The following is a 25,771-nucleotide window of genomic DNA, read 5'->3' on the forward strand; positions in this document are numbered from 1 at the left end:
TTCTTCCAGTCAAATCTAATGAGATTTAATGTATCCATGTGCAAACAGCACATAAAACATTAAGGCTGGTTTAAAAAGTTGACTGACTAGAAAGGAAATGACAGATTGGAAAATGTTGATAAAAGAAGAATTTATATACATTTCTGTGCAACTGTTTTGTTTCCATTCCTAAGGTATCCATTTAGAAAATTTGGAAAAAACTAAGAAGTAAAAAAGAGTGAGGCAATTATGTCCATAGTTCCCTTATCCAAATATACGCTGCCATTCTTTGTATGTTAATAGCTAGGAATAGATAGTACAAGTACAACATGAAAGAATTTGTAACATTTTACAGAATGTCATTACTTTTGACTAAACATTTCCTGGGAGCTAATACATAAGGTAATTGAAAAAAATACCCCTACCCATAAAAACAGAAGTCTCTTGTATACCTTACCAGCAAGTGATTTGGCTCAGTGACTAAAGCTAGAATGGACATACCAGGGATACTCAACTCTTTGTCAATGTTCCCAAGTACCACAGTAAATGTAACATATGAAACTTAATAGCTAACATTTTAAGAATTAACCTCCTGAGAGGATTAAACTAACAATTATAATCCTACATATTTTACTTACGTGATCTACAGGTCTTGACACAGCACTCTACTTTTGTTATACATTGATTTAAAAGTGATGGCTTTGCTTACCACACTTTAGTAAGAATTAAGAATGATCTTCCTCTTGTGCTGAAATAGCCATTTGAACCTAGACAGATTGAAGAAAATTATAATTGTAATATGATTATAGATCATTTATGCCAATCACTGGCACATGATTTCAAAATATAACTTAGGTATTTTTCTCTAAGAATTATTAGAAAATAGTTTTTGCAGTACTTTTGTATTATATGCTCCACATATTTGTTAATATTTCAGAATTAAGTTTTTATTGTGAAAACATTTTAAAATTATAGCATCTTCAGTTATTAATTTAAGGAATAAAGGCCGAAGTTCAGAAGGGAGATGAGATAGAGAAAATATAGTCTCTAGTGTTGAAATAAGATTTTATTGAAGCTTTTAAATTAACTAAAGTAAGGGGAATAATGATTTTGGATAATTTATTTAAGTAACTTTAATAATAGAGCATTCTGTAACTTCGTATATTAACATTAATATCTGATTGAAAATCCTAGAGTTTGGTAAACAATTTGAAACCATTCATTTTGGAATTTTGATTAAGTATTTATTGCTAGACAGAAAAAAGAGGGAAAAATTAGTATGCTTATGTTTTCTTTAGTTCCTCCTAAACCACTTCTGGCTATGGTATTTAATCTATCATTACTGCTCAAACGTCTTAAATTAAACCAGACTGTTTCTTGGGCCAACAACTTGTCAGATCCCTAGGTTAAGAATAATTTAGTATATTGGGAAATATTTCTCAGAACCCCTTATCCCAGTATTTTGTATGAATTCTGTTGATCATTAATAGATAAAAATAATCTCCATTTATGTTCTAGAACTGATTTTAGAGCCTGGTACATGTTATATATGACTAATTCTAAAAACAGCTTGAGGAAGTGAGTAGTGAGACCCTATGTGCAGAGAGAGAAAGTGGCTTGCTCAAGTTATAAGCTGGGAACCTGTGACTTGACCAAGGTCACCTTTACTTCGCAGCTTATTCCCTTAACTATAACATATATTGCTTCCTACATTCCTCATCTTGGATCAAAAGACCACAATAGCCCCCAGTGTAATATTAAAAAACTCTTGAGTTGTCAAATCACATCTTGAATTTGATTGGTGATACTGACATGAATCTTGCAGTCATCAAGTATCCTAGGGACTTTATATCAGTACAGAACAGTTAACCTTTCTGTCCTGGCCAGAAATCTAATTTGAGCAGTTTTACTTTGATGCTCTATTTTTGATTAGTTAAGCCATTCATCCTGTTTGACATTGTTGTGTAGTGTTGCTATGCTTACTTTAACCAGCTGTCACATTCCAGCCCAGAGGTGGGTGAAATGATTCTTGTTTATATGTAATTCTGAAAGGGCTTTTAGATGCTCTGAGTTGGCAATATGTCAATGTAAAAGACACTTATCTTTCCAACATAGCAAACCTGAAAGATTTTCAAAATTCTTATGTAACTTTATTAAAAATTTCTTTCTGCCATTCAAATATTGGCAGACTATTTTTTATGTAATTATTTCTCACTCTATTATTAAGCTTGTGATTCTAAAGAGATGTCTTTTTAGGAGATACTCATTTTCCCATGTTGAATTGATTCTAAATTTGTATGGGACTATTCATATCATATATCCTGTCTTTCTGAAAGAGATTATAACATTTAAAACAGATGGATTTTCTGGTCTACAGTTAGATATGGAAAGAAATTTAAATTTCTCCAATAGAGGTTCTACTCACATAGACAAATTGACATGAAAATATAGAAATTTACTCAATGAGCATTTCTTTTATGCCCTTTATGTGCCTGAAGCAAGATAAAGGTGTTAGGGATTGAGAGAACAGTTCTGCATTCAGGGAATGTATGACCCAGTAGAAAAATAACAAATAAATAAACTATACTTTTAATATTTTTTAGCCACAAACTCACATTCCTCCCAGTATGTGTTAACAATTAGAAGCAGTGGAGTTTTGGGTTTAGTTACCCAGGCAGTCATCTCAATTCTCCTTGTCACTTTCCTGTGTAGATAGCTCATCTGCCTAGTTCCTGTTATCCCTATTCATCAGAGAATGTAAAACCGAACAAATGATTTAAAAGAGTAACTTAAAAAATAGGGAATTTCTTCAAGAAAAAAATAGTCCAACCTATAGCAGTCGATCTCTTTATCATCATGTGCACAAAACACCCAGTTAGCCAGTTGTGTTATTTAAACTTTCACTTCTTGGCCAGGCATGGTGGCTCACGCCTATAATCCCAGCACTTTGGAAGGCCCAGGTGGGAGGATTGCTTGAGGCCAGGAGTTCTGGGCAACATTGGGAGACCCTATCCCTACCAAAAAAATAAAAATCAGCTGGGTATGATGGCTTTAGCCTGTGGAGGCTGAGGTGGGAGTATAGCCTGAGCCCAGGAGTTCAAGGTTGCGAGACCCTATCTCTAAAAATCTTTCCCTTCTCAAGTCAGCTTAGCATCTGGATATAGACTTGGTTAAATTTAAAGGTATTACCTTCAATGATAAGTTAATGCACTTGTTCTCCTATTTAATTTGGAGATAATTTTTTAAAGAGCAGAGATATATTTATTTTATATTATCACTATTAATTGTAGCACTATGATTTTCTCAGAATTGGGATTCTTAGAATACATTGGTATATGTAATGTTTAGGAGGATGATATTTACTTTCAGTGAACTGAATATGGTATTACAGGGCATCACTTTTTGTATCGCATTTTAACTGAGCAAAGTGCTAACAGAAGGAAACTATTAACAGTTAATTGTCTGTGAAATATTTTCAGAGTTAGCTTTGATGTGAAAAAAATAATAGAAAACCGTAATGCTGTAAGCTTGAGACACCCAACCCAGTGAAAATTCTGTGGATAAAAAGAAGAGAAACCACAATAAATAGTCTTTAAAATGCATCTCTGATAATATGAAGCTTTCATTTTCCTTATTATTTACTAATTCTTTGGTATCTTGATATTCACGTGCTTGTGATATTTACCATCCGTTTTTAGAGAGTCATCAGCATTAGCAACCTGATTAACTACACTAGTAAAAGAAAAAAACAGGGGACAGTAATTGGTACATGCTCAAGCTGAGTTAACTCAATGTTATTCATCTGGATGAAAAGTAAAAAAAAGGCAGTCAGTTAAAAGTTTCTAAATGTTTGATGGTGACATATCATGTAACCTTAACATCTGGATGACGGGATTTTACTCCTTATATCCAGATGTCTGGCATCATGCAGACACAACCTCAGTGGTTCAATCAGTCAACAACTTTTATTGAGAGCCTCCCTTGTGTTGGACAGCTCAGTGAGGGCCAAAGAGCAACATCACCTTATGCAAGGGCTACTACAAAATCCTCTTAATTAGTCCTCCTGACTCTACCCTCTTCCCCTTCCAAACTACAAGAATACTAAAATGCCATTTTCAAAATCTAGGTTATTTGCTCAAAATATTTGTCTTGCCTCAGGTTTCTACCACACTCTGGTGGCTGCACAGGGCTGTAATAAGAGAGTTTACAGGAACCCCACTTGTAAATTGATCATGCTACATACACTCTCTGTGTGTAAGCGCTTTCTCAGTAATAGCCTGGAGTTGGTAAAACTCAATTCCTTGAGCTGTTTTTATGCTTAGTTATAGATAATGCATATCAGACCCAAGAATATTTTCAGGTACGTAGTAGTCACTCTATGAATGGAGGTAACTTTTTTATCTACTAATGATCAACATTAATAATATACATAAAACCATAGCTTTACTGGAAACCATAGTTTCTAGTAAAAAAGGAAATGTTTGATAAATGTCCTTTAAAAATGTCTTTTCTTAACCTTAATACCACACATCCCTGACTCTAAAATCCCATTTATTATAAGAGGTTCAATTTGAAAGAACTTTTTGAGCAGAAAAAGGAATCTTATTCCATTAAATATAGGCAAACATTATAAAACTCAATCTGATTTTATAAATGTTGCGGTATGGAAAGTGATGCTTACTGAGGAAATACACTTGTTCGCTTGTTTCTATTGCTACTACTACTATTATTTCTATAATTCCCTTTTGCCTTGTGTTCTAGGCAAATGAAATTAATTGCTTTGAGGAAAAAGATAAATCAAAAATAATTCTAAAATTTTTGGCAAATGATACCACAAAATGAAATAAGATATGTAGGAGAAGCAGATGTATTCAATTCTATCTATGCTGAGATTGCCATCAAGGGGGAAAATGTTGGTTGGCCATTGAAAAATATGAATGATTCTCTAAAGAATAACCTGAAGATTAGCATTTGAAGATGTTTTAATATGATTCCTTTAGTTGCAGATCCACTCAAGCTTGCCATATGTAGGATTTACGAGGAGTAATAATCACAAAAGGAATCATTTGGGCCCAAGGCTACTAAAGCTGGAGGATATTTCAGAACTCAAAATAGTTGCAAAGATCCCCACATCAGGAATTTGCAAGTCTTCATTCTAAGCCTCAACCATTATATTCCCTTTTTTGAATTATCATTTGATGAGCATCTTTATGTATTGGGCACTAGGCTAAACATTTTTGTGTCTCACTTCATGCAATATTCACAACCCATGTGACACATTCCATTATCCACATCTAAAACTGAGAAAACAGCTTTTAAGAATTTCAGTAATTTACCTAAGTTCCCTCAGCTCATTAGTGGTAAAGCTGGGATTTAACCTCAGGGCCTCAGTAGAACAATAGTAGGCACATAGTGGGTACTGTGCCCTATTCTGTCTCTGAACATACTCTATACTACACTCCAGTGGCTTCTTCTATTCCACTATAATTTCAGCCTGTGTATAACCCGTTCCAATCTCTCTAGCCCCATCCATAGAATAGCATTTCAATTTAATTCCCATTACTAACTGGTGATTTATCTCTCTGTTTCTGAGAAAAAGAAATATCTGTTTATCTCAAAGCATATATTGAATCAAACTATACAGTTCATAAATATTGGTCAGTCTATGTATTAATTACCCTCAAGTCAAGTGCCCATTCCTGACTGATTGATTAACTATTAACCAAAAGACCAGTCAGGCCAATCAGAAGCTGCACATAGAGCAGCTTCCCTTAAAGAGAGCATGAATGAGTCAGTAGTAGAAACATCTCTACCCTAGGACATAGATAGGAGGTGAAGCTATGGGAGTTGAAAAGGTCTACAGTACACCAAAAAGAAAAGCTTCCACACAACAGAACCCTAAGAAACAAATATATAACAATTAGTCAGAATATGAGAAGACAGAGGAAGAAATTAATAGAAAACAGAAAATTAGGAGAACCAGTAGAAAAACAGAAAATGATGTCAAGGAATTATAAAAAGAAGAGCTTGAAAAATGAGGGAAGATATCTGCACTTGTATGTTTATCACAGCACAATTCACAATTGCAAAAATATAGAATCAACCTAAGTGCCCATCAGCTGATGAATGGATAAAAAAAATGTGCGTGGGGGGGATGTATACACATACACACACACACACACACACACACACACACACACACCGTGGAATACTACTCAGCCATAAAAAGAGTGAAATAATGTCATTTGCAGCAACCTGGATGGAACTGGAAACCATTGTCCTAAGTGAAGTAACTCAGGAACAGGAAACCAAATACTCATGTTCTCACTTTTAATAAGTGGGAGCTAAACTATGGGTATGCATGGTCATACAGGGTCACATAATGGATATTGGAGGCTCAGAAGGGGGATCTCAGTTGGGACGGGGTAAGGGATGAAAAATTACCTATTGGGTACAATATACACTATTTGGGTGACAGGTACACTAAAAGTTCAGACTTTACCACTATACAATCTCATCAGTGTAACAAAAAAAAATTTGTACCCCCTAAATCTATTGAAATTTTAAAAAAAGAAAAATGAGGATACATTCCATAGCAACAAATGCTTCAGCAATGTCAATTCATTTATTTTACACATATACATCTATCCTACTATAGTAGAATAATACATATGTGTGTGTATATATATATATTATATATGAGTATGTATATATTTTCCAGGGGACACAGAGTTGTGCAAGAGGTCTTGTTGCTCTCATAGTGGAGTAAACAAATGTTAACAATAACAAAAGTTAATACATAATTTCAATTATGAGCTATACTACAGAGAGAAGATATAATGGTACTTTGAGACCATAGAATAAGAGAACTTGACATTGTGAGAGAGTTTAGGGAAAACCTGCTTTAGAATTGATGCCTAAGCTGAGATATAAAAGAAGAGTGGGAATTGATTAGGTGAAGTAGAGGAGAGAAGAGCATGGCAGACAGAAAGAATGGAACGTGTAAAGCCCCTTTGGCAAGAGGGAACACAATGACTGATAAAAGTCCCTTCTGTGGCTGGAGTGGAGAGAGCAGGAATTGGACCAGAAAGAGATAATGCTAGAGAGATAGATAGGAGACTGCCATACAAAACCTTGAGGGTCATGTTAAAGGGTTGCTCAGTTGGTTACCCTACAAGCAATAAGCTGGGAGGGAAAGTGGAATGGTTGGCATGATCAGATGAATATTCTGAGACAATTGCTCTAGCTGTGTTAAAGCAGAAGAGATCAAAGAGTGGCATCATGCAAGATTATTCCTGTTTCAATTAACAAAATTCCCACTCATACTGGTTTAAGAAAAAAGATAATTTGTTGGCTTGAAGATTGTAAAGCATGGCCAAGAGCAGATATTCAGGCATTTTAGGATCTGGAGGCTTAATGATGTTTTCAGGAATATATCTCTCTGCATCACAGCTCTGCTTTCTACTGTGTTGACTTTATTTTTAGGCATGATATCCTCTCCTAGGGGTGAAATGACAGTTGGCAACCTAAAATCAAAACTCTCATATATTATCACCCCAACAGAAAGAGAGCCTACTTTTCTCTGTAGTTCCAGTAAATATCCTAGGTCTGACATTTATTGAACAAGTTAAGTCACATGTCCATCCATGAAACAATCATTATGACCAAGCAAGAGGATGTACTAACGGTCAGGGCAGAATGACTTTCCCACTTCTGGATCCAGATGGTACTGTCAATCCCACCTGAACTATATGACCTGAGAAGAGAAAAATGACAGCCCTCACAGAAAAACTTGGATGCTGTCACCAGAAGTGGAAGATGGAAAATAATTATGGAGGGACAGGTTAAGAGGACCTTATCATATTCCTGGAAAGAAACAGCCATAGTTTGGATTACGGGTAAAGATTTGAGAGGTATTGAAGAGGGTAAATTCATAGGATTTTGTAATTAATTATACAAGAGAGTAAGGGAGATTGAGATATTAGGAATATGTCCTGAATTTCATATTGACATGACTGGTGGTGTCGTTTGCTGAGTCAACACTGGAAGTGAACCGGTTTAGAGGAAGGGAGAGAGTGGAGAGATGATGCGTTTAATTTGGAATACATTGAGTTGGAGGTACCATTGAGACTTCTAAGAGATTTTAAGAAGACAGTTGAATATATAGGCCTAAAGATCAGGGAAGACATCTGGCCTAGAGGTAAAAGCTTGCCCAAGACTGGAACAGTCCTCTGATTTGAAGTTTATCAGTGACCAGTGACAGTGATAGAGGCAGAAGCCAGATTACAATTAGTGGAATGTGTGAAATAGATACAGCAAGTCTATATTAGTGATTGTGGTGGGTTAAATATGTACACAAATTCAGTACTACTTCCTGCCCTGAAAAGTGAAGTTTAATTTGCCTCTGTTTGATTCTGGGCTGGTATTAGCAACTTGCTTGACCAGAAGAATGTAGCAGAAGTAACGTTCTGGGACTTTCAGTGCTGTCATAAGAAACCTTGTAACTTCTGCTGGAGCCTCCGGGAACATGTGCTGTGAAGAAGCCCAAACAGCCAGCTGAGTGTTGGGCAACTTATTAACTTAAGCCTCAGTTGTCTTATGTGCATAATGGTAAGCACTCAATATTTGCTAGTTACTGCTTTAGCATTATTTCCTGATCAATCTGGAATGAAGTGAATTAGTGACATAATTGTAGATACGATTTAGCTAATTTCCCCCCTTACAAAGGATTATTTTTATAAGATTTTAACCCTTTAATAATATTAGTTGTCACTACTTATAATATTACAATAAGCTAAATCACTAGTCAGCTAAAATATGGATAATCAAAATTCTTAAAGGAAATAAATTTGATGGTCTTTTGCTTTTTGTGATGATTGTGGGAACATGCAGTGGTATTTTCAGGCGTACTTTGCCATTCAAGCAGGGCTTTTCTGAAGTTACAAATAGCTGTACTCCAATACCATTCCCAGAAATATCACTTCCGTAAATCATAGAATTAAATTACCACTTTAATCTAGTAACTGTTATAACCCCACCGAGAATTTCAGGAAATACCACTCTGAGATTAAGTATTTGTTAGAATGCCACCTTAAAGAAGAATTTATGGGTAAAATATAGCCACTAATTTTATCTGACTTGCATCTTTCAAAGGAGCAGAAAATAGGGGCAATGGAGACACTCTGAGTTATACAGCAACTTGCATCCACATGGCATTTACCAATTTCCATAACTTCACTGGACTCAGTTTTCATATGTAACTCAGTGAGCTTGCATCTCCCAGGCAGGAGGTAAAGGAGGCTCTTTTGACCCTCATATCCTAGGAACCTCCTCTCCATCAGATTTGCAGATGGGGCAGGAAATACTGGACAGTTGCTCCCAGAAATTTGACTGTTGGTTGGTTGCATACTTTCCACCAGATGAAGTTTAGTGGTCTTATACAAACTCGGAGGCAGCCCAACTGTTCACTGCAGGAGATTTATAGATGACAAAATCCTATCCTTACTTGAATCCTTTGTCAGTTCCACTCTTATTCTCCTCTACTTTTATGGAGAAAAGAACACCTTTCTGAGTCTTCTTTTGGAGAACCAATTTCCAAAGGCCCCTTATCCAAAAAGAAGTATACATGCCTGCAAATGATGTGTTGTGCTGAGTTACTGAGTAGACATCAGCCTTCGATGTCAGCACGTTGGAAATGGGATGAACGGAGCAACCTGGCAGGGAGGGTAGTGTTTTCAATGATGCAGTGATCACCACCTGTATTAAATCTAGACCACTGGAAAAGCTCTAGCTACTCTGAATTATTGTAATATTAAATACACTTTAAAGTAATAGAAATGATTGGTATTTAGTAAGAAAAAACTTTCATTCACTTGAACTAAAAATTTCATTGTTTTCTGCTTAATTTTATAAAATGAAACCAAATATGGTAATATGTATAAAAATTGAACTTAAAAAAACAAACCAGTATTTGAATAGTTTTTTTTTTTTTCCTTTCTGATTCTACTAAAAACAAATCTCCAACCTCTTCATAGAAGTATCAAAAGGAGAAAATGTACTTAGCACAGTGTGTAACAAAAGTGAATAACTCAACTTCAGTTGGAAATATACATGAATCTCTACCATGTCCTCTTCAATTCTCCTCACCTAAAATCCTCGTACTCCCAAATCATGAATGAAGATTTATCTGTGTTCTAAAAAGTTAGCATCCCCTGTCAGGCCATGATGCTAACAGAATGACAGCAGCCACAACAGTTGTTTTTTTTTTTAACTCAGCCCTTTTCCCTCTGTTATGGAATGATTCCCTGATTCCCATTCCTTTAAGTCTCATGACTGCACAAGCACAAGAAAATCATATCAGAGAAAAGGGGAAACCTTCCTGAGATCGGTAGCATTACCCAGCTCTAGCAAAGGGTCTGTATGCTTTGTTTGATTAATGTATGTAAACACAAACTCTTAGCATTTTAAAATAATGTAAAAATTAGAGGATGAAGCAAGTAATCTATTTTTGTTCTCTGTGAATAGCTACTTTAGATGCTTCAGGGATATTTCCTTTTTACTGTCTCAATGGTAAAGTTATGACAATTATCCCAATGATTGCCTCAACTTAATTTCCCCCTTAATTGTTCAATTTTTTCATGTTAAGTCTTTCTGGAGGAGATTTAAGGTGAAAACAATGAGAGACACACGTCTATTTCCCACACACACGTTCACAAACATATACACAATATGATTAATAAAATAAAATTTAAAAAGCTGTAAAAAGGAGGAAGACAACTGCAATCTGCTTCACTTTACTGTATTTGTATAAGTTTTCTTATTCTGGTACTCTTAACAATATAAAAAAATCAGCTCCATATCTTTAAATATTTTATTGACAATATTAGGATATAGTATGAAGATATTTTCAGGCAGGTAGAAAAAGCAAATATGACAACTTATGATATCTAATCTACCATAGGTATTAAAATTAGATAATACTTTACATTTTTTTAAATTTAAACATGTGTTATTGTCTTGAATAACTTCTACCTTCCCTTCTCACACACTATTTGAAATTATATGGTTAAGAACTAAGATAAAAGAAAAATTTCATTTAGCAGACTTCCTTGAAATGTTTAAAATGGAAATACAATATTTTCATTTGTGACAGCAACAGAAACTAAACTGGGTCCACAAGATGGTAAGTATTCAGATTTATCTACAAAGCCAACTGTTTAAGTATTTTCAGCCCAGCCTTAAAGATCTAATGTCAACTAGTAATTTTATTAGGGGTGGTCTCTTAAAAGTCATGAACCAAAATATTTCTTGTAGTAAACAATTTTATTTATGGTGGAATTTCCAAAATTTCTTATATCTTGAAATTATCCACAAAGTACTATTTTGTGCTTACGTTTAAAAGATGCATTATAAGAGAAGATCAAAATATATACCATTAGGCAGTATCGTTATATTTTTATGTAATACAATATAGCTAAAGGATTAAAGAGAAAAGCAAAAGTTAAATATATTTAAAATTCCTTTTAACTGATTCCCAGCTGCTCTAATGTTTAAAAAAAATAATGATCCAAACACCAGAGATAATATTTTGATGAGCATTATTTATAAAAATATGTATATAAGTTAAGCATTGCAACTACCTTCAAAACCAATATTACATAGCACTATGTGTCTAAAGCAAAGAAGAAAAATGAAGAAAGTATTAATTGCAATGGTGACTTTTTAGTTAAATACACATTCTTATAAAGTGGCAATAAAATATTTACAAATGTACAACTGAAAACATATTTTTATATACAGGTCGTCCTGGTTTAGGACTTTTGGGGCCTCCTTCCTCCTCTGTGTAATAGGCCCTCCTGGCAGAACTGATCTAGATTAGGTAATTAGTTCATAGCACATGATAGATAAGCCTGGAACTAGAGGCCCCTGGAGTTGCAGGCTGTGAATCCGTGCTGTCAGCTGGGGAGAGAGAGGCCGGGTCCTGGAGAGGCAACCCTGGTTGCTCTGAGGAGGTGATCCGGTCCACTATGCTGGATAAGCAATCCAGGCTGGATAAGGAGCTTTTATCTGTGGCATATACTAAGGATACAAGGAGAAAAACATTAAAAAGAAATTATCCCCAGATAGACAGACTTGCTTATGTTGCCCCTTAAACTGTAGGTCAGTTCCTTTGACACCCAGGGGTTACAGAAAGCCTAATGTAGAAATTTATAGCAAATATCTGGCAATTCCTGGGGGTGGAGGTGGGTAGTGGGAATATTTCAAGCAAAAATGTGTGTGTGTGTGTGTGTGTGTGTGTGTGTGTGTGTGTGTGGCAGGGGGGATCTGGAACAGAAGATATGTGTTTATTTTGCTCTGCCAAAGCCTTCCTGTAAGAACCATCACTTCCATTCTCCTCCCAATACTACCTGGATGCACCTATTCTGCTTTGATAGGGTGAATTGTGAGGTTGAACTGGTCTTTAAACTCCTCTCAAGTTATCAATTCTTACCATTTGGTACATCAGGACAGTAGACGCTGTCAAAACTGCTGCTCTTTCTGGACCAGACAGGACTATTACATTCAGGCTATAACACAAGACACAAAAGAAATTTGTTTTCAGGTCTTGGCAAAAGATGCTCTGACCTAGGCTGAGGCAGCGCTTGCCCACCAGCTCTGTAAACTAACTGCTCTACGTGGTCATTGCCTTGATTTAGGAAGGGTTAGCCCTCTCCAAATCCCCAGGGCACAGAGGTCAATCTCTGTGCTTCAAGAAGAGGAGAGCAGCAGCAAAGGGGAGAGGGGGTGGAACTCAGCAGCAATGTGCACTGGGTTAACCATGCAAAATGGATTGGAGTAGAAGGAAGCCACACTAATTCAGGGAAAGAACACTTTCCCAGGCAAAAACACATTAAAACCTGGCAGCGTTGGAGCAAACGCCCTCTGAAAAGAATGCATCAACATCTCCTTCCAGCCAGGCCTTAGCAGAGCAGGAACTGGGGACATGTGGGTATCTTTTTACATTTCTTCATTAAGTTATAAGCAGTGCCTTCAGATGTTAGTGTATGGCAGCATCCCCAGGTGGTATATTTTGGAAATAAACTGAGTAATGGAGAAAACATCTGATTGATCATTCACAGCCATCTCTCTTACATGCTAACCCTCTATTGCAGTGTACACCTAGAACCCGGTGCAGAGTCAAACTAAAATCTTGTTCAGCACCTGTTTCCTGGTATCTTTCTAAATGTGGACACCTCTCTTTTCTTAAAGTAACTCAGCAATTGTCTCTACCCCACTCCCCCCACTACACCTGGTTTAAATGAGGTGTAAGGATTTTTAGAAAAGATCAGGGCAGCCCGGTAGGTACCAGAGCCCCCGCTTACCATGCCATCGGAGCAGTTGGAGGTGGGGCTGGTGGGCTCGGAACAGCTCTGTCCCGCCAGGCTGTAGTAGTTCTCCACCTGCTCCCTCAGCAACTCCTGCAGGCTCTCGATGTAGCGGATGGCATTCCTGAGGATCTCCACCTTGGGCAGCCTCTGGTTGGGGTTGGTCGTGGTGCACCTTTTGAGCGTCTCGAAAGCCTGGTTGACCTTCTTCAGGCGCCTCCGCTCGCGCATAGTGGCTGCCTTCCGCCGGTCCATGGTGGTGGACTTCCTCTTGCACGCTTTGCAGGCCCACATGAGGCAGTGACCAGCCTGGTGGTGGCCGGTGGGCGCTCGCACGTGCTCGTCTTCGTCGGAGCCCTGCAGCTCCGCTTTGTGCGCCCCGAAGGCAGCCGCTCGGGGCTCAAACTCGTCCCCAAACTCACCCTCCGGGGATGGGATGCAGGAGCCGTCATAGAAGTACTCGGCAGGTGAAAACTGGCAGCCGTCCATCACGTCCATCCTACCGAGAGGCAGGGGGTGCACCTGGACGGCAGCGAGAGGGATAAAGGAGAAACCGGAGCCTAGTGCCTTGCTGCAGACCGGCAAATCCCAGACGGAGCTCCCTGGTCGGTTTCTCTGGCAATTAACAAGGGCAGACGCCTGGTGGCCTGGGTCGACAAGCTGGGGTTGGGGCTATTTATATATTCTTGGGGGAGGGAGGCCCGGCCCCAGCGGCCGGGCATTATTAGCATATCCCACCGCAACCCCCGCGGGGGCTGTCTGGGCAAACCTCCGCCTTTCCTCCAGAGACAATTTGCTGTTTAGTGCCCCTGTTGATGATAATGGTTTCACTGCATTTCTGCTGGGGTGGGAACGGCTCCCCCACCTGCTCACTGGCACTCTCTGCATAACCTGAACCAAGGGATACGTAAAGGGGGTTACAAACAAAAGAAACAGAGGAAGTCCAACTTTTTGCAATTTCTTGCACATTTAAAAATAGCAATAATAAATAGAACTCCCTTTGAGCAGACACCAATAGCCGACCTGCCCTCCCAGTCCTGGACCTGAGGAAACACCTTATTTTTAGGTATTTCTCTTTTTCATGAACTTTAATTATTTAAGGATTTTTTTTCCAGCCAGGATGAATAATGGTTACTGAAAACTTGATGTGATGTTTTCAATCGTGGAGTGAATCTAGAGTTGGCTTTTTAAAATCTATTTTGTATAGATTGAGGTGGGTAAAATTTTGATCAGATTGTCATACATTATAGGCTCTATGTTATTGAGGATGGATGGGCGGTTCCTCTTCCCTAGACAGGGCTGGCTCTGAGTTCTCCCTATATGTGGGGGAGTCTAGATGCAAGTGGGCACAGGTGACTGGGAGCATTCCTCCCCTCCCAGCTTCCTTCCTTTCTCCCTTCTACACATATTTGCTGAGCGCCACCTCCTTTGTACCAGGCCTTTGCTAGACCCTGAGGAGGCCAAAGACCTGCACTGAAAGCATCTCTAAGATTTGCAATCGAAGAAGCCCGGTTGTAGAAGTCAAATTCCCTTTCCAGGGGCGAGTTTCCTTTCTCTCTTTCTGCTCCACCCTGTCATTTTTACAGACTAAACAGCCAAGCTGGGCTTTGGGGTTGCTAATTTTCTGCTTTCAGGCAAACTAACACCGTTACAGATGCGTCCCAGCTGCTGGCACAGCAATCCTCAGCTCGTGTAAAATTTCCAACTCCTCAAACCATGAGTAACTTCACACACTCCGGTGACAAAAGCCTTCCAAAAAACCAGTCGCAGCAGGGTCTTTGGAACTTTGACGGTAGAAGGCGAGAGGGGAAGGTTGCCATTGAAGTGAGAATGAATCTATTAATCAGCTTTTACCAATCTCCCTCCACACTTAACCCACTTTCAGATCACTTGGGATGGGGAGGTGCTGTTTGTATTTAGGAAAAGCAATTACTTAAGGTCTACACAAATAGTCTGGAGTTTTGGACCTGGGTTTGTGGCTCCATTAGAAGAGGAAGTGTTCTCAACTCAACCTAGGGTCATCCAGTCCACTAAGTGTTGCTGCTCCAAAGTTACTGGGGGAGGCCAGGCGGGGGGGTTGGGTGGGGGGGTTCTTGGTGGTTTTTTTTTTTTTACAGAATTATCTTTCTAAAGCATCCCCAGTTCACTGATCCAGTATCTGCAGGGGTCAGGGAAGTACTAACTTTTTCAGGGTGAGATCTTCCCTCTGAAGTGAAGGCCCTAAAAACCAGGGATACAAGAGTGACAGTGTCAGTCACTAAGGTTTGCTAGCCCATGCCTGTCACTGTCCCCTGGCCCCTGTCCCATCATCCCTAAGGCAAAGGTCCCTCCTGAAAATCAGGCCCCCTCTCACACCAATGGGCTGCTTAATCACCTGACCAGCGGGAAATCCATCTGCACCTTTCTTAGGGCTATTAACAAGTCTATGCCTTTGAAATGAATCCGGTACCCAGGGTTACACCAGATAAAAAGAGTCAAGTTCCTGAAGGGCGCAGGTGGAATCTAAGACGATCGGTGCTGGTGGAAACATTCAAGTGCAGAGCATATTGCTACCTCTGAAATACAATAGTGGGTTGATATTCTCCCCCAGAAATTCTCAGCCAGATCCCACAGGTTCTGTCAGCAGCCCCAAGGCCGCTTTTATTGGCTTGTGGAGACCACATATTAACGCATTTGGTGCCGCGAAAACAGAGCTGTGATTAGGACGCAAACTTTGTCTTTAAAGTTTCAGTGAAAGATAGAGGTTACACTTCTGCGGGCCTTTCAGCTGATTTCTGAAAACACTTAAGGGGCTTTTTACCCAATCCTCTCAACGTGAGGTATTTGTAGCTAACAATTACTGAGAATTTTCTATTTGCTGAACCCCGTTCGCAATATTAACTCAATACTCCCAGAGATCCTGTGGGAGCTATTATTAGTCCCATTTTAAAAAGAAAGTAAACTCAAGCTCGAGGGGTTAGGTTAATTTGCCCCAAGGTCACACAGGATTGGAAACTAGTCGCCCGGTCATTAGGCCCCCAGCTGCCCCCGCTGCTGGAGGTGATGGTGTTTGTTTTCTCCTGCCACCCGTTCGGGCTCGGCGCGCCGCCTTGGCCGGAGCAGAAACTCGCGGGCCCCACAGCTCGGCTTCGGCTGTCGCGCCGGGCAGACGCTGTCACTCGGGAGCCCCTGTCGGCAGCCGCGGTGCTCGGAGGTTAGGGCCCTCTTTGGGAAGGTGATCTCCAAACAAACTGACCGGAGTGCCGCGGGCGGGTGGAACTAAAAAAGGCAAGAAAACACCCAAGCGGCGCATGGCTTAATGGTACTTGCCAAGGGGGGCGACGGGGACCGGGGTTGAGGGTCCCTGGGACTCAAGTGCTGCAAATAGGATCCCGGAGCACCAAAGTTAAAAAGGAGACAAAACTTTTAAAACGCTGTTAGGGGCGATAGAAGAAGGGGTTCCAAAAAAAAAAAAAAAAGGAGGCATTATTCAAAAAACGGTAGACAGCCAGTGCTGCAAAGATGACTGCCTGCCCCATTCAGGAGAGGTTCTCCTGCTCATTCCCCAGAGAGAACTTGCAGGAGAACAATGAGGAACTGGTTGAGTAAGCGCCATAGAGAAAAATAATTGTTTTTTTGAGTAAGGAAATTGAACAGGGAAACAGGGGAAAAGGTTAAAAATTGCTTTTCAAAAGATGTAGCTATCAGTGTACCCTTTTAATTTAAAATCAGACTAGATTGGCTTTTGCTCCTCACAGAAAGAATGAAAATATAATCTGTTTTCCACTATTACTCCAGAGAAGTGAATTTTTAACATGCAGAGTATACTGACATTTATATACTATGTAAACAGGATGTTAGAAAAGATACTCCAGCACTGACTGTCTGCTAGGAAAGCCTCACAGTAGGCGGATGAAGGAAACAAAACTCAGCCGCACCTGGTGCTGAAATGGATATTTACCAAGGTTCTGGTCAAATTGATAAATAATTTATTTGTTTATATTTTTTCTTACATTCTGAACAAAATAAATAAATGTTTGATTTTTTCTTACAGTTTAGATTTATAAACAAGTTTAAATTGCAATAACTTTTAAATAACATTGAATTTTTTTTGCATAACTTTGTTTAGTTTAAGCATTATGGCAACAAACTAGTATTGGTGGGACAGACCACACGAGCAAAATGATGCTCATAGTTCCTAGTATATTTTGCCCATCCTGGGAATTCTGCATTATTGAAAATTCTCCATGCTTCTCTTAGAGGGAGAAACCCAATACATATAGAAAGATAAATCCATCTCAATCCGCTTCTGCCCCTACCTGCAGATCCTGATCAACTCCTGGACAGAGGGAGTTGCTCTTGATATTTTTGCTTATTATAGATGACTTCACAATGTGTTAAACAATTTCAAACTGCTATTAGCTCTGGGAATCAGGCACACCTAAGTAAACACATTAGTACCTGCCAGAGCTGCTGGAAGAATTTGTGGAGAAGACAGCTGAGGAAGACATTGGCCTCTGCTTGAATTAGAAGACTTCCAGGAGAGATCAAAGGCCTAAGTAAGGACATTTAGCAGCCTTGAGAGTAGAGAAAGTAGCCAGTTCTTACAGCGCTATCTTTGTTCCAGCACATGGCATAGCCATTCCATCATACAGACTGACTCTGAGCTAGGCTTGCAAAAAAATTGCTTTCTCTGGAGTGAAAACTCCAGGAAAGAGCATCATCTTTCATAAGTTTAATTAGTTTAAGGGAGTGACTAGAGGGGGCCTGTGGGAGAAATATCTTGATGGCTTGGATCTTTGAGAAAATACCATGTTATTGCTAATTTATCAATGTATTGGATTAGGCAATGAGAGATATTCATATTTAAACTAACACTTTAAAAAAAAAAGTCCAGGTATGATGTTGTAGGAAGGGGGGTTTTGAAAGGAAATGTTACTAGAAGAAAAATGCAAATGGGTAAATTCTTCTAACTTTAGTCAAAAATGTCTTAATAAGGATAGAGGTCACTGTTAGCATCTCCAGATTTATCTGACAGTTTAAAGAGTAGTTGTGAATACTAAACTTTAGCACTCCCTTCACCCCCAAAACATATGAAAGAGTTGGGGGAAAAAAATGAGACCATTAGACATAAGTGGATTTCCACAATGTTCAGGCTTGGAATGATAATTAAAGTTAGTTTAAAAAGCTGACATTTAATATTCCACAGATTATTTCTATAATAATATAACAAAGAAAATCACTCATTATTTTATACTTGATAACCTTATACCTGCCTCTGGAAAGAGGCTTGAATTCAATCCCAAATTGCTTATCTTTACCAAGTTATTATGTCTCGATTTTCTGCTTCCACAGCCCTGTTTGTTTTGGCTTTGGCCTTGGTAAAGATTATCATCATCAATATCAAACAAAAACATTTTAATTGCAAACACACCAAGGATTTCACTGGGAAGCCTAACATGTCAGCCACAGCAGTGGAGGTCACATAAAGTCTTTGGGAAATATTTGCTCTATTTAATGAAGAGACTTCTATAGGCAAACTTATTCCAAACAATTTCTCAGGTTACCCAACTAAGAGAGATATAGAGGATCTGGTTTGCAAAGACTGAATAAAATCCATCAACAAGTCCATGAATTGATAAGACCATTCTGCCGCTGAGCAGTCTAATACACAAATCTTATTATAAATATATGTGCAATCATATAGTAAATGAGTACATCTGGTCAATTACAGTATTTTATTTCAGTTGAGTAACGAATCTGATTTTTAAAAGTATAGTTGTGTATATATACATTTTAGGGCAAATTTCTATTGACTCTCAGGAAAAAAATTAGAGATTTATAATAAGCATGATTAACCCAGACATACTCACACATTTCTGGTTGGATAATTTGAAATGCTTTACCAATTATTCTTAGTTGCTGCTCTAATTTGGAGTTCACTAGCTAGCCAGTCTTGAGAAAGAGCTTTTGGAGAATTAATGTCAAAGACAGCCATATTATTCTACAACCATAAAATGTTCCTTATTAATTTCCCAAGGCTTCTCTTTCAGAGTGCGTGGTGGTTGAGAGCACAGGCTTGAAGGCATTGATAATTGCCTGGCTCTGCGTCCTGGCTCTGTATGGTACTTACCAGATGCAGGAACCTCTCTGTTTCAAAAGATCTTCTCTAAAAGTAGAAGTAATAACAGTACCTCTCTCACAGGTTGTTGTAGGATGTGTTACTATATAAAATGCTAAGCATCTCTCATGTATGTTGCTTTTGTTTTCATTGGTATCAATATTTTCCCCAGCCAGAGCCAGCAAAAGCTGAAGAAACTATGGCTTTTGGTGGAAGAAAAGGCTCTTGATGGTCAATTTAGATTTACTAAGGCAAAAGAGAGTTGACAGCTCGTGTTTTATTTTGTCCCCTGTTTTGGCTAGGCACTTTGCATGTTATCACAGTGAATCTTCACAACCTCAGGAGTTAGGCACCATTATTGCCCCCATTATTCAATAAATGAGAAAACAGCACTAAGCAGAAGGTAGCAGCCTGGATTCAATCTAGGCAGTCAAACCCCACAGAGGCTCAGCAGTTTGTATCCACTAAATATCCCACCTGCTTCTCTCAAACCTTTAAAAGGGGTTGCATGTCAATGTCAGTTTCTTCGAAGCACTTTTCTACATTTTAAAAGTATTTTAGAATTATCTGTATCCTCGGAAAAGTACTGAATTATCTATATACTCAGAAAACAAAGTAAATCCCCCTAGGAAGAGGTCTTCTTTTCTGAGATGAAAAAGGGGCAAGATACAGCTCCACGCCTGCAGGGGACATCGTCTGTGGATACCTGCACCTTCCGTGGTGCACAATAGGAAGGTCCAGCCTTTGCAGGATTAGGAGGCAAGGTTGGGGTAGGAAATGCTGAATTTGATTTGATCTTCACATCTGTGAACTCAAGACTAGCTGTGGGGGAAAAGTAGAAGTTAAGGGGAAGGGAGTCAAGTTGCCATTTACAGAACGTAAGAGAGAAGTGGCAATTTGAAAGCAGTTGGCTGGCTTCTTTCCTCTGCTCCATTTCCCAATGCGTTTCTTGGTGGTCATTTCTTCGTGGTCGTTTCTTCCTGAGGTTACAGGATAAACAAACCTGGCACACGTTGTAAAATCCTCATGGCGAGGAGCTCCTGGGGCCTCTAGCCTCTCTGGGGCTTTGCTGTTTGGCCCAGCTAAGAGGTTTCATGTGTGTTGTTGTTGTCTTTTGCTCTCAACCATTTAACCCTTCCCTCTCTTAAAGCAACCCTCCCTTCAAAGAATACTGCCCCCCACCCATCTCAAGAGACAGATTGCTCCCTTCTTTTATCTTTCTATTTGGAAAACAAACCCAAGCCGAAGGAGGCCTTGAGGATATTCCAGTCAGCTAGGGACCAGTCTAGTTCAAGAAAACTGGGGAGGGGACAAGAGATCTGGCTCAAACGGCAGAGCAGCCCCTGAGTACTCCAGATCAACGCTTCTTCAGGAAGGGAGTGGCCTGCCAAGTCAAGGAGGAAAGGCAATTGGACTAAATTAGCTGAATGAAGGTCTTTTAGGGCAATAAGCAAAAAGTTTTTGCATGGTAATTTCTTTCTTTCTTTTTTCTTTTTTTTTTTTTTTTGAGACAGGGTCTTGCACTGTCACTCACCCTGAGGTGCAGTGGCCTGATCATAGCTCACTGCAACCTCAAACTCCTGGTCTCAAGTGATCCTCCTGCCTCAGCCTCTGGAGTAGCTGAGACTACAGGCAGGAACCACCACACCTGCCTTTTTTATTTATTTAGGTATGGTCTCCTGTTGTTCAGGCTGGGATTGGTAACTATTTGCCACAAGATTTTACTGATTGAAAATTTGATTGTAAACTTCAGATAAGTAAATCTCACCCAGATCTCCAGGCATAGGACAATAAAAACTGGGTGGGGCGGGGGGGGGGGTGCGGAATGCTGATGAAAGGAAAAAGGACAGATTTCTTTTGGATACTCTTTACTTCCAATCACAGGTGTGAGGTCTTCATGAGACAGAAAAGTACCCAGTTTAATTCAGACAAAGGAAAACAACTGATTTTCCTCCCCTTAAATTCAGCCTTAAAGGAACACCTAAATAAATGGGCCTCTGTAGTGTCTAACGTTAAAATATCGTTCCTCTTTACTTTTGTACACATGCCCTCAAAATATTTTTCCATTTCAAATTAGGACCAACTCTGTTCATATAGAAACTTATTTTTAATATTACAATACCAGTATGTTTGCACATTTTATATACAATACGTCATTCCACATTTAAAATATATTCCTTAGGTTTACATAAAATATGAAAGTACTAAGACTATTTACAAAAATACATTAAATGTTACTAACATTAAATGCAACATTCTCACTTTGCTTTTAGACAGGAATGAACTTCTTTTGAATATGGCACAAAAGGATCATAATAAAAGTTAATATATTACAGAACCAAACAAACAAAAACAAAATAAGGGTGCTAGACCCAAGCCACTCGCGGTTCCAAAAAATAAAAGCCAAAAAGCCAAAAAGGCTTTTTCATTTGAGCGTGCACAAGTTTTTGAAAACTTTCTTTGTGAATATGTCTCCTTCCCTTTCTTAAACTCCTGGGCCTGGGTTCCTACATATTAATGTAATATGACCTAAGGGATTAGGCGGGGGAGGGGGGGGATCCTCCTGCTGCGTGGACAATGTCTCAAGCGTCGGCGGGAGTTACTTCTCCACCACCTCCTCCACGCAGGGGAGTTTGCGTTCCTCAGAGGAAATACTGTCCACGATAGAAGAAAGGCATCGAAGGCTGCTTGAGGCAGACGAATCAATACTTGCTCCTCCTGAACACACACGAAAAATCAAACACACACATAGCACCCCAGCAAGGAGGACACGGCTCCGCGCCCGCGCGAGGCGTCTGACGGCGCCGAGGGGACCGGCCCCGCGCGCACAGAGCCCCCTTCTGCCAGGGCGCCCCTGCGCTCGCCTCCGGCCTTTCTGGCCCGGGACGAGCACCCTAGCTCCCTCCCGGATCTGCTCTGCTGTATCTCAGTGCCCTTTCTTTTACTTTACCTTCCTTAGCGGCTATCACGAGCCCCCTGGAATGATCCGAAACACTTGGCCACTGGGAGCTGCAGGTGCGCAGGAAATCCGCGCCCTCGAGCTGGAGGGAAAAGCAAGGCCACAGATTAGGAAAGAGACACCGGTTCCGGGAGTGCTTGGGGGGCGGTGGGGGGCTTTTCTGTTTCCTCGGCCGGGTGCGCATTTCCTGCCTATTGCAGGCACCCGGTCTTCTAGGGTCACTGGGGGTTCATTGGAGAGGGAGCGGGAGGGGCAGGCGAAAAGGGGGGAAGGGAGAATCGACCAAGCAGCTGGAGGTTAAGGCCCCTAAGGAAGGCATTGAATCGGCCTTTGCATTTCCCTGCCCCTGCGGCATCTAGGCTTACATTTTCTTGCTTGGGTCTGTAGCTGAAGGGGTCCAGCCCTAGCTCCTGCATTTTCTCCTGCTGATCCAGGCGGTGCAGCAGGTCCTGCAGCCGCTCGATGTAGCTGATGGCGCTCCGCAGAATCTCCACCTTGGGCAGCCTCTGGTTGGGGTTGGCCACAGTCCGCCGTTTCAGTGCCTCGAAGGCCTCGTTGATTTTCTTTAGCCGCCTCCTCTCGCGCAGGGTGGCTGCTTTGCGCCGGTCAGTGGGGGCAGATTTTCTCTTGCAAGTCTTGCAAGCCCAGATCAGACATTGGCCGGGGCAGTGGGGAGGCTGCAGGCCTGGGGGCGCCAGGACATGTTCCTCTCCGCTGCTGTCGCTCCCGGCTTCCGGGGGCATTTGGTCCTGGCAGGGGGACAGTGTGCCATCACTCCCTGGATACAAAGGAGAGCCCTCTGCCACTTCTAAGGGCTGCAGAGTAACGTTTTCCCCATCCAAGTAGAAGAAATAGGAGCCAGTTTCAAAAAGGTCCATCATCATGTTCTCCTCCTTGGCCTCTGACTCTATCTGAACTGGGTGATGGACTCAAAAACCCAGAGGAACCACCCAGATGGCATTTAATTAGTGCGGTGACATAAGTCGACCCAGCTTTATATATAGTAGCTCCTGAAACTCAATCCAACTTTTAGCTGTCATGGAGCATCAGTCTCCCAATGTGATTACAGCTAGTGCTCTCTATAACATCTACTTTGAAAGAAAACTGAGAAGTGTCACCTCCCAGAGCGATGTGACTATATGCAGAACAGGTTAAAACAAAACACAAAGAGAGAATCACGTAATTTAAACAAAGCGTCGAACACTTCCATTTTGGACAGTTTAGATGCTAACCTGCTTACTGGACAACTTCAAAACAACTGGGGATTAATGCTGTTCCATTCCCCTCCCCCTGCACGCATCTGAATTCTAAGTATAGACCCATGATGAAAGATTTCAAAGGCAATAGCCATTGCTCCAAAATAGCCTGGTTAATATTTGCAGAGTGGTTCAGCTCCTTTCTCTCTCCTGTCTCTCAAAAAGATGCTATTCCTGTGATTAAAACCATTACAGTCCTTCAAAGGTTATACATGGCTTTCAGGCTTCAGCCTCAATAGAAGCAGGTAAATCTCTTTCCTCTCTTTTACTAAGGCTGTGAGATGATTTGGGAGCTGGAGGGGGTGGCTCAAGGGTACTCACATCCCATGGTACTGTGTGCAATGACTCCATGGATCCTTCCGTAGAGACTTTCCTTGGCGATCTCTTTTTTGGGGGGAGGGGGCAACCAAGATATGAATTCTGTTCTCTTCCACTGTGGAGCAGTAGTACTAGGGGTGGGATAGAGAATACGGTTGCAATACATGTAATACATAACTCCTCCTTTAAAGTAGTTTTAGTGCAAACAAGACCCACATCACAGCTACTTGATATTTGAGGATTCTCTTGTGGCCCCCTCTGAGGTGCCTCTGTTATGACTCCTGTTCTACAGACTGTGTGCTCACCACGTTTTTCATTTGCATTCTCACTAACCATTGACTCCAAGTAAGTTTTCTGATAGGATTTAGATGAGAAAGGTAGTCACCAAGGTACAAGCAAGGACATAGAATTTTTTATCGCAGCTTTCCTGTCGTCCAAAGCACACGTGTATGGTTCTTTGGGAGACAGTAAAATACAAAGATGAAGTGCAGGGGCCCTAGATTCCAAAGTACTCTTTTCAAGTCTAGCTAGGTTAATTTCTATTTTTATGTCCATAGGTAAGTACTAGGTCTCAATTTTTTCAAGACAATAGTCGTTGCCTTAGATAGTTTTGGTGAAGATTCAAATGATACCATGCATGGGAAGCATATAGCATATAGCTGCATGATGAACATTAGTAATCATTGATAGAATAAAACTGTGTTAGAGCTAAGACCAATTCTTATGAAGGAAATAAAACATAGCTATTGGAAAGGATTTTTTGTTTATCCTTATTTGATGCTTTCCCTTCCTTTCCTTTCTTTTCCTTTGAATTGCTTTCTCCTCTTCTTTTCTTTGTTTTTCCCTCCTAGAGCTTTGGAAGGACTCCCCTAGCTATAAATGGTCTTGGAATGACAGTCAACTTTGGTTTTGGCCTTTATAGTCAGTGCCTGAAAAACTAGATGGAAAGAGTAAGGTCTTATTACTCTACCTCAAGCAGTGATGATTACAGACTATATTCTTTATGACTTTTTTTTTAACGAAGAGATTGAAGATAATGCAGGAAGGGTATCATCTGTCAGATAATTTAGGAACTAGCTAAAATTTTGATTCAATTGTCTTATTCCAGAAGATAATTTTTCACAGTCTCTATTGAGCCACAGACTTGGGATATTAAGTTTTGACAGTTTTGCTGTTTTTCTTACTGTGTGGCTGCATAATCCCTTATCAAGTCTGAGAATCATTCTTAGGTTTGAAAATGGCAGGGAGCACAGGGTATAAGAAACCAATACTTCTTTTGTGATTTTTCTTCTATTTCCACCAGTTTCTTGGTTGCTAAAGTCAGCAATTAAGACGGCAGATTGAAGGCTTCAATAATTCAGTGTCTAATCTGACATCCATTATGGAAAATTAGCTTGTGCTGTTAACCACATTTTATGCCATCTCTTATAAATATGGAGACAATTTAAAAAGTTATTTTTTAACCAGTAGAATTATATATAGCATTCTTGCTCAAGTCATTAAGGTAACAATGACTGAAATTTATTTATTCATCTTTTATTGGGTACCTACTAAGTGCTGGATAGAGTCCTGGGTGGTAAAAATAAATCAGAAAAAAAAAAGATCCCCCTTCTCATGGAGTTTGACTCTAGAGGGGTAAGTTAAATTGACAGAGAGACCAAAAATGGGAAAAGTAGCCTTGGAATTGGGATGTGGAAGGCCTAGAATACAGTGGTTTGGGGCCTGTGAGGATTGATTCAACCCTACTATCTCAAATCTTCATGTTTCATCTATAATATTGGTATGATGACAAAGG

General features: G+C 40.0%; 2 protein-coding genes across 2 annotated transcripts; both read right to left on the minus strand.

The window, feature by feature from the left end:
• Positions 1–11,286: 11,286 nt before the first annotated feature.
• MYF5 (myogenic factor 5) lies at positions 11,287–13,996 on the minus strand. Its single transcript, XM_045555221.1, has 3 exons — positions 13,341–13,996; positions 12,470–12,545; positions 11,287–12,057 (listed from the first exon to the last, which is right to left on the minus strand). Exons 1-3 carry the CDS (start codon positions 13,839–13,841, stop codon positions 11,867–11,869), a joined length of 768 nt encoding a protein of 255 aa, XP_045411177.1. The 5' UTR covers positions 13,842–13,996; the 3' UTR covers positions 11,287–11,866.
• Positions 13,997–21,535: 7,539 nt separating this feature from the next.
• Positions 21,536–23,372, minus strand: MYF6 (myogenic factor 6). The gene is made up of 3 exons (XM_045555222.1): positions 22,768–23,372; positions 22,394–22,484; positions 21,536–22,161 (listed from the first exon to the last, which is right to left on the minus strand). Exons 1-3 carry the CDS (start codon positions 23,284–23,286, stop codon positions 22,043–22,045), a joined length of 729 nt encoding a protein of 242 aa, XP_045411178.1. The 5' UTR covers positions 23,287–23,372; the 3' UTR covers positions 21,536–22,042.
• Positions 23,373–25,771: the final 2,399 nt, after the last annotated feature.

This window comes from Lemur catta, chromosome 6 (genome assembly GCF_020740605.2).
Source record: "Lemur catta isolate mLemCat1 chromosome 6, mLemCat1.pri, whole genome shotgun sequence".
NCBI classification, from domain to species: domain Eukaryota; kingdom Metazoa; phylum Chordata; class Mammalia; order Primates; family Lemuridae; genus Lemur; species Lemur catta.